Raw genomic sequence first — 14,014 nt, forward strand, 5'->3', positions numbered from 1 at the left:
TTATATACCATTATTGAGGCAATAGATAACCGATACAGAAATTGGCAAGACCAGAGGTGCATGTGACTGAGGAGGCATGGAGCTGGGCATTGACCAAAGGCTCTGACCTAATTCCTATAGACTGAGGCCTGAGCTCTCCTCCTCTCTTCTGCTGGTTACTCCCCTGGCTTGCTCAGCTCTAGCCCTCCTCAGTCCCAAACCCTCAGTTGCTGGTGACCCCTGTGGTCAGAGAGATTTTTACCTTGACATAGCTCACGTGCAAAATCCTGTGGAGGCTCAGGAGGGAGGCAGCAGGCCTCAGGCAGATGGCAGCCTGGGACCTGCTTTCATCCACAATGTTCCCAGGTCTGGTTGGTCCTGTAATTTTGATTCTCCAGACCCAGTGAGAGTCACTTGGACCTCATTAGACAATGAAGCCTGGCTAAGGGTCCACGTAGCCACAGAAGCTCATTAGAGGGCTTTGTGATATCAGTGTGGGCACCTTCACTTTTCAATGAGCAGGTGCTACATCTTGACAACTAGACAGAGGGAGGGTGACATGCTTGTCACCTGCCTCAGTCCTGACTTCCTCCTCTGTATTAGGTGAAGTTCCTAGAAATAGAGCCTGAGGTAGGGATTGGAGTGACGTAATTTATCAGGAAAAATCTTCAAAGGGGTGAGGGAAGAGGATACGGAACAGGAAAGAACAGAGCTAGGAGGTGGTCTCAAGTAAAGGCAAGGCTCTGCTTGATCCACAGGGGCTCTGTGCCACAGGTTGCCCTGCCTTGAGGCCAGGGGCTCGGCCTTTTGTTCCTCGCATCAGTCAGTCATTGGCTCCCCATGAGTGGTGACAGTGAAGACGGTCGTAACCTCTCAGGTGACGAGGCTCAGGTCAGCAGAGACAATTCCCCAGAGAAGGGAGGCAGCCTGGGGGAAGGGCACCCTGGCCAGGTACAGAGCATCTGGTTGGGGTACCAAGAGGATCCACTGCAGCCTCCAAAACAGACTGCAAATCCAATTCTCTCCAGCCCCACTGCCACTACCATGAACCATAAGCCATTGTCTCTCACCTGGAAGACTCAAAAGCCTTCTCACTGCCCCCTCACATATCCATGCAGGCAGGTCCACATCTAATTCAGTCTTTTCACAATAGCCAGTGGTCCTCAAAACATATTAGTCTTATTGAGTGACTCCCACTCTTTTTTTTTTTTTTTTTCTTGTGAGGAAGTCAGCCCTGAGCTAACATCTGCCAATCCTTCTTCTTTTTTTGCTGAGGAAGACTGGCCCTGGGCTAACATCCATGCCATCTTCCTCTGCTTTATATGGGACACTGCTACAGCATGGCTTGCCAAGCGGTGAGTCGGTGCATGCCCAGGATCTGAACCGGCGAACCCCAGGCCGCTGCAGCAGAGTGCGTGCACTTAACCACTTGCGCCACTGGGCTGGCCCCAAGTCACTCCCACTCTTAAAACCTTACAACCCTATAATGAGAATAAAATTCGAAGTCCTTGTCACCTACAGGATTTGGCTCTTATTTACCATGGGCCATCCCCTTCCTTACTGTGCACTAGCCACACTGATTTCTCTGTTTCTAGATTGCTCACATCTTTCCTACCTCAGGGCTCTTGCACATTCTGTTTTTTCTTTTTTTCTTTTGTGAGGAAGATCAGCCTTGAGCTAACATCCATGCCAATCCTCCTTTTTGCTGAGGAAGACTGGCCCTGAGCTAACATCCGTGCCCATCTTCCTCCACTTTATGTGGGATGCCGCAACAGCATGGCCCGACAAGTGGTGTGTCGGTGTGTGCCCAGGATCCGAACCCAGGCCGCCAGCAGCAGAGCGTGTGCACTTAACCACTATGCCACGGGGCCGGCCCCCCTCATTCTGTTTTTTCTGCCTAGTGTGTTCTGCCCCTACTTTCTGCCTGATTCATGTTTATCCTCAGGTCTGCATTTCAGTTTCTCCAGGTTTGCCCTGACCTCTGAATCTACTTTGCCTAATTTGTCAGATACCATTTCAAATGTCACTTTCTCAGCTACAGTAGATCCCCCTATGCCTATACCACTCTGCATTTCACTTCCAAGCATTTGGTATAACTTATATTTCTATTTATGTGACTTTCTTAGTCTTTCTATTTATTTATTTATTTATTTATTTATTTATTTATTTATTTTCCCCCCCAAAGCCCCAGTAGATAGTTGTATGTCATAGCTGCACATCCTTCTAGTTGCTGTATGTGGGATGCGGCCTCAGCATGGCCGGAGAAGCGGTGCGTCAGTGCGCGCCCGGGATCCAAACCCAGGCCGCCAGCAGCGGAGCACGTGCACTTAACTGCTAAGCCACGGGGCTGGCCAGTCTTTCACTTTTTTGACAGAAAGTTATAAGAAGTCCAGAACTATGTCTGTTTTGTTCACTGCTGTGTGTCAGGCACCAGGCATGTAGTAAGCACTCAATAAACATTAGCTGAATGAATGAACAAATGAACCAGGCACCCTCCAAGTCACAAGATAAGTCAGCTGTGATCTCTAGGCCCTCGATGCTGGAGGAGCTCATAGCCTTGGGAGTGAAGCAACTAGTCATAGATCCACAAGACGTGTTTTATAACGGTGGCATGAATAGAATGCCATGTTGCAGAGAGCAAGAAAGATTTCACAGAAGGGCGAGGCAACACCAGGGCTGAAGTTTCCCAGATGACAAAGCACAGGCAGACAGTCCAGGCTGGGAGATGAAGGGATGTGAGGATGAGGAGTAAAGGCAGCTAGAGATCAGGCATGGAGTTAGGCAGGATCCAGGAGGCCCTGGAATGCCATGCTCAGTCAGGGCTCCATCATCTGAACTCTACTTCCCAAAGCAGGCTGACAGAGCAGCACTGATCTCACAAGGCTTGGCTTCGTTTTGCTTTTGATAAACACTTATTGAGCGCTTTGAGTTAAAACATGCTGCCAAGTTTGTCTGCGTGTGTTGTCTCATTTAATTTTCACATTATCATCCCCATTTCGCAGATGAGCAAACAGGCTCTGAGGTGGGAGGTAGTTTATTTGAGGTCAAATAGTTAATAAAAGATGGAGCCAATGTTCTGACTCAACAATGGGAAATACCAATTTCTTAAATATTCTAGGTTATACCAATTTAATTTGGAAAAAGCTGAAGTGCCATCAAGGGAACTTTTTCAAACTTCAGCAAAACGTTTTGACCCATTAGTGGATTTAAAATTTATTTAGTGGGTTGGGACTAGCATCAAAAAAAAAATAATAAAATGAATAGAAATTACCAGAAGGCATCACACAGTTTCATAAAACTTTTATTTCAGTTATCTATACATTTAACCCTTCTGAGGAAGCTGGCCTAATTACAATGGCACACCAGGCTTCCAGGGGCTGAGGAAAGCCGACCTTTCTTTGATTCACTGAATTTGGGGACGAAATGATTCTCAGTTCACTGGGCTCTTTGTCCGAGCCTCTTTACGAGGGCAGCCAGTTTACTCTCAATCCTTTTCTTTGCTTTTTTTTGCTGAGGAAGACCAGTTCTGAGCTAACATCTATTGCCAATTCTCCTCCTTTTTTTTTTTTTCTTTCCCCAAAGCCCCAGTAGATAGTTATATGTCAGAGTTATACATCCTTCTAGTTGCTGTATGTGGGACACGGCCTCAGCATAGCCAGAGAAGCGGTGCGTCGGTGCGCGCCCGGGATCCCAACCCAGGCCGCCAGTAGCGGAGCGTGCGCACTCAACCGCTAAGCCACGGGGCCAGCCCAATCCTATTCTCTTTTAATGAGAGCATTTCAATTGCTCTTTGATTAAGGACACTGCTTTTGTGTGTGTGTGTGAGGAAGATCAGCCCTGAGCTAACATCCGATGCCAATCCTCCTCTTTTTGCTGAGGAAGACTGGCCCTGGGCTAACTGTGCCCATCTTCCTCTACTTTATATGGGATGCCAACACAGCATGGCTTGCCAAGCGGTGCCTCGCTGCGCGCCCGGGATCCGAACCTACGAACCCCGGGCCGCAGAAGCAGAGTGCGTGCACTTAAAGTCTACGCCACCGGGCCAGCCCCCAAGGACACTGCTTTTTAAAGCTAAATATCTCTTTTCCCAAAACTTGCCACATGAATAAGCTTCAGATTAATTGGGATCACACAAAATTATATTTACCTTATTGTAATGCACGCTCTTCATAGAAAAATTAGAAAATACTGAAAAGCACAAAGAAAAAGAATACCACCAGAGAAAGACAATATTATACCCATTATTTTTTCTATGCCTACTTTTTTTTTTTTGGTGAGGAAGATCAGCCCTGAGCTAACATCCATGCCAATCCTCCTCTTTCTGCTGAGGAAGACTGGCCCTGAGCTAACATCTATTGCCAATCCTCCTCTTTTTTTCCTTTTCCCCTTTTTCTCCCCAAAGCCCCAGTAGATAGTTGTATGTCATAGTTGCACATCCTTCTAGTTGCTGTATGTGGGATGCCACCTCAGCATGGCCGGGGAAGTGGTGTATCGGTGCGCGCCCGGGGATCCGAACCCGGGCCGCCAGTAGCAGAGCGCGTGCACTTAACTGCTAAGCCATGGGGCCGGCCCCTCTATGCCTACATTTGTCTTCAGAAAAATGGGATACCATTGGTATAATTTTATGTTCTATTTAAGTTTTAACTTTTTTGAGTCTTTAAATATCTTGCTACAATAATTTTTAGTGGTTGTGTTTCATCCTAAGGATAACCAATAATTTAACCAGTCCCCTTGGTACACATTTTCAATTTTTCCCTATTATTCTCTATTATAAACACTGTGATGAAGATTCCCGTAATTTTTTGCAAATATTCATAATTTACTTATGCTAAATTCTTGAAAGTGACATTTCTAGGTCAGAGGGTATAGAATGTATGTTTTTAAAGTTCTTGATACATATTGTAAAATTGCTCTCCTGAGAGGTTGTACCAAATACCTATCTTTTAATCTATTAGGCTTTTTTGTTGTAATAGCCTAGGGAGGGAAAGGAGAGAGGGGCTAAGCTTTAAATTCTTACCACATGCTAGGACCTCTTCTAAGCACTTTGTAAGAAGTAAATCATTTAATTCTCTCTATAATACTTAACGTCAGTACTATTATTATCCATCCCTTTTTTCGTTTTTAAAAATTGTGGTAGAGTATAGGTAACAGAAAATTTGCCAGGGCCAGCCCGGTGGCGTAGGGTTAAGTTTGCGCACTCCACTTCAGCAGCCCTGGGTTCACAGGGTCGGATCCCGGGCACGGACCGACACACTGCTTGTCAAGCCACGCTGCGGCAGTGTCCCATATAAAGCAGAGGAAGATGGGCACGGATGTTAGCCCAGGGCCAATCTTCCTCAGCAAAAAGAGGAGGAGGATTGGCAACGGATGTTAGCTCAGGCCTAGTCTTCCTCACACACACTCACACACACACATACACAAGAAAATTTGCCATTTTAGCTAATCACATTCACAATGTTGTACAACCATCGCCACTACCTATTTGCAAAATTTTTTCATTGCCCCAAACAGGAACTCTGTATCCCTTACGCAATAATTCCCCATTCTTTCTCCTCACCCCATATTACCACATATTTGTGGTCAGGAAAATGGAGGCATAGAGAGGCTAAGTAAAATAATCAATGTTACACAGCTAGTTAAGCATGAAGCCTGGATTCAGATCAGACAGTCTGGCTCCAGAGCCTGCCCTCTGAATCACTTGACTTGCGTAGTGTTTTTTTTTTAAGCCCGAAGTTCTGGTTACAGGAACCAACAAGTCATTTCTTTCACATCTTCCCCAAAAAGGGAGAAATAAAGACTTTTCTAAGGAATCTGGTATTTAGTTTCTAAACCCAGTTTCGTTCAAAAGAACTTTGTAGTTGTCTCTGCTTAGATCATAGGTGCAGGCTCCAACTACTCCACTGGAGCGAATCCACCTGCCTTGCCCTGTGCGGTCTGGTGGGAGCCAGAGGGCTGTAGGGGGGTGCTGCCTTTTAGAGCCACCAAATTCTCCCTCCATGAGATCCCCAAACCAGGGAGCCCTGAGGACACGCCTCAAGTGGGCAGAGATTGTTGTACCCAGCCACCAAAGTTGAGAAGTAGTAGCATTCTCTCTCCATTTTTAAAGGCATGGCACTGAAGAGAACACGGCCTTTGGAGCCTAGACTTGATCCCCAGCCTTGGATAAGTTCTTGTCCCAATTCTGTTTCCCAAACTGAAAAGGTATAGATAACACTACCTACCTTACAGGGCTGTTGGGAAGGGTAAACGGCAGCCTGGCACAGGCAGGGCCTCAGTGAGTGTTGGTCAAGCCTTGCAGCTCAATGCCTGCTCCTTGCTCAAACCTTTACACAGCATCCTGTTGGGGACCAATCACATTGCCTAGTGCTGTTGCTTCTCTGCTGGCTTGGAAACTCAAATTCAGGGACTCTGTCTAAACCCTGACACAGTCCAAGTGCTGGCTGTGCCAATGCTGACACAGTCTCTTAAAGGAAGCATGATTCCAGCCCCAACACTTATTGGCTCTGCAGTCTTGGGTAGTCTGACCCATCTCTGCCTCAGTTCCCTCATCTGAAAAGTAGAGAATAACTGGATTCCCTACTTTATAGGATTGCTGGATTAAATGGATTAAGATATGCAATGCACTTAAAACTGTGCCTGACATATAGCAGAAGAACTTGCTATTATCATCACGCCGTGTCTCCATCCCTTCGTTGTTCACCAAATACTATCTTACACCTGGGGAAATGGAGAAGCTATATATGTAAAAGCCAAACCACTGATCCTGGCATTCTATTTATTCTCCTTGTAGAAGTCTTGGGTAAAAAGAGGTAGCCTCCAGACTCTCCCTCCCAGTTCTCTACCACTCCCAGGAACATCTAAGTTTCCAGGAACCTCCTGGGCCACTTGTAACTGCTAGATGGCCAAGCTACAGGGTGATCATTTCTTAGGCAAGCAAACACTTCAGCTGTCTAATATGATACTTCCTGGGGCTGCAATATCAACAGGAAGTCCTGTGGGGAAGAGCTCTGCCAAAACACTCATTCAGAGGAAGGGATTGGTAAACTGACAAATTTGTACAACATCCTGTAACCTCCACATGCGGCCCCCGCGGCAGGCCTCACCCACAGGCAGGTCACTGCTGACCCTATTCCTCTTCTCTGGGTTTCTGGGCCCAGGAGACCTGTAGATGTGACTGTGAGAAAACCAGACGGACAAAAATTTGCACTTACAAAGCAGTTGGGCCATTTATTGGCATTAAGAAAGCATTCCTTTAAATAAGGGAGGTGACCCTGCACACTAAAGTCTCATCCATTTTATGAAAACTTGAGAGCAAACTCTCATCGTCTGTACACAGCTTAATCATGAACAACAGCAAGAATTCCAGTTAAATAAATTGAACCAAACTGTCCTGCTGCAAAATAAAGGGAAAGCTGGGGGTGGGGGGCACATAGTTCTTGCTTTTACACTACGTTTCAGGCACAGGAACCTAACAATTCTCCAGCGCAGCACAAAACCGCTTCCCATTGTCCTTTAAGGCAGTCATTTAACTATCAACAGTCCAAGAGCTAAGAAAATTTCGTGGAAAACAGAGGCGTACCCTTGGGCTCTGTGCGTGGCTTGCAGGTGAGGAGCCAAGTTCTTAAGAACCGACGAGCGGCTGATACACTCTTGGGAACAGCGCCTCCACAGAATCACAAGCATCAGATCTCAGCCTCCCCATCCATAAAACGCAGCCGCGGGGGGTAAGACCGCTAGGCCTCCAGATCGAAGTCATCGCGCTCCTCATTGTACTCCAACACGTGCCGCTTGATCTTAGAGGAGTCAACCCAAGTGACGAAGTCCTCCATGCTGCGCGTGACAAGGAAGGCGGGGTCCGTGACCACGTCGGGGCCCACGCGCACGTGGCCCTGCTCCACGAAGGCCACGGCGGCCTGGAGATGCTGCGCCATGCGCAGCTTAAGGAGCACGGTGGGCAGGCGGCGGCGGCAGAAGGACGAGGCTGTGACGAAGTCGCAGAGCTCCAGGGAGCCGCGCGTGGGCACCAGGCCGAGAGCATACAGCTTGTCCAGTAGCGCGGCCGAGGCACGCACGCGAAACGGGTCGCGCTCGGGCAGGTCGCGCAGGCGCCGCGCCAGCTCGCGCACAGCACGGCTCAGTTGGTTGTAGCGCGTGTAGTCTTCGCGCCGCTGCAGCCGATAACGCCGCAACACGCGCAGCTCGTGCAGGTTGTGGTCGGTAACCTCCCAGTTCAAGAAGTCCACCTGCTTCAGCAGCTTCTGCTCGTGGAACTTAAGTTTCCGCACCATGATGGCGGCTGCCTAAACGGCAGGAAGCAAGGCTGAACGCGTGTACCCGCGCCCGCGCGACTTCCGCCTCCCCGGGAAGACCAGAGCTCCGCCCTCGGGCTCCTGGGCCAATGAAAGCAAGACTATGGGCCACGCCCTCTGCTTCCATTGGTCAGAGTGGGGCCACGCCTCCGCGTCTGTATCTCGAGTTTCTTTTCTTCCTGTTAGCTGAGGGAGGGAGGAAAAAGCACCGGAGAGAGGCCGGGGATGGGGCGGGTCTCGGGTCCCAAGGGGAGTGGGCGCGGCTTTAAGTTGCCCAGAGCGCGTCCCCTGGTGCCGTGATCGTTTCCTCTCATTCAGACTTCTGCCTTTCAGGGACTCTCAGGAGAGTCTCCCCACAAGAGCTGAAGAGGCCAGTTGCGGGGAAGAGGGGAGACCGCCGCGCTTGTTTGATTGCGTTTACTGTGCTGACCGTTGGGTTTCTTCCACCTCGTGGGGAGCTTCCCGGAGCCGGCCGTCCCGGGGTCTGACTAGGGTGGTCCCGCCGTTCTCCAGCGCCAGGTCCTTCACCGCGCGCGCGGAGCGGTTTTTCGCTGCCTAGTGGGGCTGGGCGCCACCGAACCTATGAAATACTGATTCCCGGGCCGCTTCGTACACACACAGAATCGGGGTCTACATGGGAGCTACCTGGAAATCTGTATTGTTAACAGGAATGCCAGGTGATTCATAAAACCCAGCAAGTTTGAGAAAGTTGGATAATAAGTACAAGTCCTGACCCTTTAGTCTGGGCTCTGACGAATTAGCCTGACGGGGTGGATTTCTGGTTACCGAGAATTGAGTTAACAAATTTAACGCCGTTTCTGTTATATCTGCAAATTATATCTGAGTGTAACGCTGTAAGACTCACTTCTTTATTTGCCCAAGCCTTTGACGCCACCTAGCTTCTTCGCTGATCATTTTGTTTTATTTTTGTGTGCTTTTCATTGTCTTTTTAAATATACTTGGTATATGGAAAATAATATGTGACATATGTAGATTATAAAGTATAATGAATACTTATGAACCCAACAGCCAGTTTAAGAAAACGTCACCAGAACCATTTCATCTACCTATTCCAGCCACTCCCCCAGCCAGAGGTAAAGTATCTATTCTCCTGAATTTTGTGTTTATTTTTACCTTTTGTTTAAAAAGGAGAATACTTTTATCATCATACATACGTCCCCTCTGAGAAGCTTCTTACTCTAAGTGTAGCCTATGGATCAGCAGAGAGCTTTTTGGAAATGCAGAACTTCAGGCCCCATTCCTGACCTGCAGAATCAGAATCTGCATTTAACAAGATCCCCAGGTAAAGCGTATGCACACTGACATTTGAGAAGTTGTTGCTTAGACGACATCACACCATATGGAGTTTATTATATGTAGCTGTAGTTGCTTTGTTTTTTTTTTTGCTGCTGCATAACATTCCATTGTTTGGCTCTATCTAATTTATTATTTGGCTCTATCTAATTTATTAATCCATTTTCCTATTGGAATTTTTTGAAGGGACTGTTTTTGTGTGTGTGTGTGTGTGTGTGTGAGGAAGATCAGCCCTGAGCTAACATCCATGCTAATCCTCCTCTTTTTGCTGATGAAGACCGTCTCTGAACTAACATCTATTGCCAATCCTCCTCCTTTTTTATTCCCCAAAGCCCCAGTAGATAGTTGTACATCATAGTTTCACATCCTTCTAGTTGCCGTATGTGGGACGCGGCCTCAGCATGGCCGGAGAAGTGGTGCGTCGGTGCACGCCCGGGATCCCGAACCCGGGCCGCCAGTAGAGGAGCACGCGCACTTAACTGCCAAGCTACCGGCCAGCCCTGAAGGGACTGTTTTTAGCAGTGCTTCTGTTAACATTATTGTAGGTCTCCTGTTGCACATATGCAATAGCTTCTAGTATATATCTTGGAGTAGAATTGCTGAGTTATAAAGTATGTGCATGTTCAACCTCACTAGATATTGCCAAATTGTTTCCCAAAGGGGTTGTACCAGTTTATACTCCTTTGGCAGTGCATGAGTGTTCCCTCTGCTCTTCGTCCTCATCAACACTTGGTTGTTAGTTTTTTTAAATGTTTGCCAATCTGGTGAGTGTGTGATGGTATTTCATTGTGATTTTAATTTGCATTTCCCTGATGAATAAAAGTTTCATATGTTTTTCCTCCTGTATGGAATGCCTCTTCATGTCTTTTGTCTATTTTTCCATTGGATTGTGTGGTAAGTAGAATGGTTCCCCAAAGATGTCCAGCCAGAATTTGTAAATATGTTACGTCACATGACAAAAGGGATTTTGCAGATGTGATTAAATAAAGGATTTTCAGAGGTAAGATTATCCTGGATTATCTGGGTGGGTCCCAGGTAATCACAAGAGTCCTTATAAGTGAATGAGGGTGGCAGAAGAGTCAGAGGAGATGTGGTGATGCAAGCAGAAGTCTGAGTGATGTGGTTGCTGGCTTTGAAGATGAAAAGGGGCCAAGTGCAGAGGAACGTGGGCAGCCTCTCAAAGCTGCAAAAGGCAAAGAAATGGATTTTTACCTAGAGCCTCCAGAAGGAACACAGACCTTGCTGACAACTTGGGTTTAGCCCAGTGAGATCCAATTTGGATTTCTGGTCTCCAGTACTGTAAGATAATGAATTTGTGTTGTTTTAAGCCACTAAGTTTGTGATAATTTGTTACAGCTGCAATAGGAAATTAATACAGATTATTTGCTTTTGTTTCTAATTGATTTGAAGATGTTTATATATTCTGGATATATATATCCAGAAGAATTGTTTTTTTTTTGAGGGAGATTGGCCCTGTGCTAACATCTGTTGCCAATCTTCCTCTTTTTCTTTTTTTTTTCCCTCCCCAAGCCCCATACATAGTTGTGTATCATAGTTGTAGAGTTATAGTTCTTCTATATGGGAAGCCACCTCAGCATGGCTTGATGAGCTGAGTGGTGAGTAGGTCTGCAACCAGGATCTGAACCGGCAAGCGCTGGGCCGCCAAAGCGGAACACAGGAACATAATGGCTATGCCACAGGGCCAGCCCCACAGAAGAATCTTTATATATTCTGGGTATTAATCCTTAACCAGTTATATATGGTACAGGTATCTTCCCCTAGTTTGCACTTCATCCCCACCCTTCTTATTCCCCCAGTCTCACTCTCTTCCATCTTCAGCCCTTGCTCAACATGTCTGCAGCAGGACTCTTGGTTAACTTCCTTCTCCCCAGACGATAAACATAATAAAGTGAATTATACATGTTAGCAGGTGATAAGTGTTATGAATCAAAACAGCAGGATATAGGAGAGCTTGGGGAGAGGATGGGCTGTAATTTTATTTTATTTTATTAATTTTTTAAATTAATTTATTTTTTTCCTCCAAAGCCCCAGTAGATAGTTGTATGTCATAGATGAACATCCTTCTAGTTGCTGTACGTGAGACGCGGCCTCAGCATGGCTGGAGAAGCGGCGCGTCGGTGTGCGCCCGGTATCCGAACCTGGGCCACGAGCAGCGGAGCGCGCACTTAACCGCACTTAACTGCTAAGCCACGGGGCCGGCCCCAGGGCTGTAATTTTAAATAGGGCATGTCAGGATAGGTCTTATTGAGAAGGTGATATTTTATAGGGGTTTAGCCATGTGGGTATCTGGGGGAAGAACATTTCAGGAAGAGGACATGGTGCAAATGCCTTAAGACAGGAATGTGCCTGACGTCTCAGAAGAGGAGTAACAAAGCCATCTTGCCTGGAGCAGAGTGGGCTAGGAGGGGAGGAAAGGATGCTCAGATAACAGAGGCTCATAGGCCCAGGTAATAAGGACTTTGGCTTTTTTTGTGAGTGAGATGAGGACACTGAAGGGTTTTGAGCAGAGGACTGACATCTAACTTAAGTTTTATTTTATTTATTTTTTATTTTTATTATTTTTTTTGGTGAGGAAGATTGGCCCTGAGTTAACATCTGTTGCCAATCCTCCTCTTTTTGCTTGAGGAAGATTGTTGCTGAGCTACCCTCCGTGCCCATCTTCCTCTACTTTATATATGGGACACTGCCACAGCATGGCTTGATGAGCAGTGCATATGTCCGTGCCTGGGATCCGAACCCATGAACCCCGGGTCACTGAAGCAGAGCACACGAACTTAAGTACTACGCCACTGGGCCAGACCCCTAACTTATGTTTTAAAAGGATAACTCTAACTGCTGTGTTGAAAAGAGACTGTCAGGAGGCAGGAGTGGAAACACAGACCATTAGGAAGCTGTTGCAGTGATTCAGGTGAGAAAGATGGTTTCTGGGACCAGGAGAGCAGTAGTGAGATGCCAGTGAGAGAGGAGTCCCAGGATGATGAGAAGAGTCAGGGATGGCTCCAGGTTTTGGCCCAAGCAAGTGGAAGAAAGTACTCATCACCTGAGATTGGGAAGGCTACCAAGTAGAACAAGTTTGGGGGGCAAGATCATAAATTCAATTTCGCACATGTTGGGTTGGAGATGTCTATTAGACACCCAAGGGGAGATGTCAAGGAGAAAGATATGGGAGTCTGGAATTTTAGGGAAATTAGGCTGGAGATTAAAAAAAAAAAAAAAAAGGCGTTATTGGCAGATAGATGGTGTTTGAAGCCATGAGCCTGGGTGAGATCATCGAAGGAGTGAATATGGATAGAAAAGACAAGAGGATCACTCTCCTGTAGTCACTCTAGTGTTAAGAATTATTGGAGAGAAGAGGATGAACCAGCGAGGTAGAGGGGGGACCAGGAGATTACGGTCTCCCCAGTGCAAGTGAAGAAAGTGTATCCGGGGGAAGGGGTGATCAACCTGGTCAAATGCTGCTGAGAGGTTGAGTAAGAGGAGGACGGAGAATAACAGGTCACTGATGACCTTGACAAGAATAGTTTCAGTGGAATGTGAGGGTGGAAGACTGGCTAGAGGCGTTTAAGAAGAGAAGGGGGGAAAGAAATTGTACATAGCTAGCAGAGATGGCTGTTTTGAGGAATTTTGCTGCAAAGGCAGGCAGAGAAATGAGGCAGTAGTAGAAATGAGGGTGGGGGAAGTGGAGTCGAGAATCTATTCTTTCGAGATGTGAATTGACTTTTTCCTCAATACCTACATCTTGTTGGTTGCCATTTCTGTCAATTCTACCTCCATAAACTCCCAGAGTTACTACTCCCTAGCCCATTACCCCTCCGCTACCTCAGGCCCTCATTATCTCTTGTCTGCATTACTACAGTAATAGTCCAGTGTGTCCTCTATGCTGCCACCAGCCGGGAAGCCACTGGCCACGGTTCTCCCTTGCTGACTTCCTTCCTAAAGGAGGAAAGGTAGATGCCTGGATGGGGGATGGATGCTGTTTCCTGTGCACAAATCAGGGTCCCAGCAGGAAAGAGACCACACTCCAATTAGAATAATGTGAGGATAATTTAACAAAGGGACTTTTTCCAAAGAAATGGGCAGAGTGTAGGAAAACCACAAAGGTTAGTGCAATTTTCTGAGACTAGCGACCAGGGGTTCTGTTACCCCTAGGCTTTAAGAGGGTCCCTGGAAGGGAGGGAATGAAAGATACGGGTTCTGGAAATTTCTGTGAGGCTGAAGAGTGAGTTTCCGCCAAGAACCTGTAAATAAGGGTGGCCCCTGAGAGAAAAACCCACCCAGAATAGATGTGGGAGTAAATCCAAGATGGTTGATCTGTAAATGTGTGACTGAAGTGTTTGGGAAACAACTAAAGGCCATCAAGGTGGTGGCTGGGAACATTTTAGGGGGGCGGG

General features: G+C 47.0%; 2 protein-coding genes across 2 annotated transcripts in view; both read right to left on the reverse strand.

Moving 5' to 3' along the window:
* SNUPN (snurportin 1) overlaps window positions 1-6,376 on the reverse strand; it is a 32,125-nt gene extending 25,749 nt beyond the window's left edge. The window contains exon 1 of the mRNA XM_058542122.1: window positions 6,201-6,376. The gene's annotated coding sequence lies outside the window, so the exon portion shown is untranslated. The remainder of the gene's footprint in view (window positions 1-6,200) is intronic.
* Window positions 6,377-7,179: 803 nt separating this feature from the next.
* Window positions 7,180-8,307, reverse strand: IMP3 (IMP U3 small nucleolar ribonucleoprotein 3). The gene has a single exon (XM_058542123.1). It carries the CDS (start codon window positions 8,265-8,267, stop codon window positions 7,713-7,715), a length of 555 nt encoding a protein of 184 aa, XP_058398106.1. The 5' UTR covers window positions 8,268-8,307; the 3' UTR covers window positions 7,180-7,712.
* Between the last annotated feature and the right edge of the window lie 5,707 nt (window positions 8,308-14,014).

Source organism: Diceros bicornis, chromosome 5 (assembly GCF_020826845.1).
Source record: "Diceros bicornis minor isolate mBicDic1 chromosome 5, mDicBic1.mat.cur, whole genome shotgun sequence".
NCBI classification, from domain to species: domain Eukaryota; kingdom Metazoa; phylum Chordata; class Mammalia; order Perissodactyla; family Rhinocerotidae; genus Diceros; species Diceros bicornis.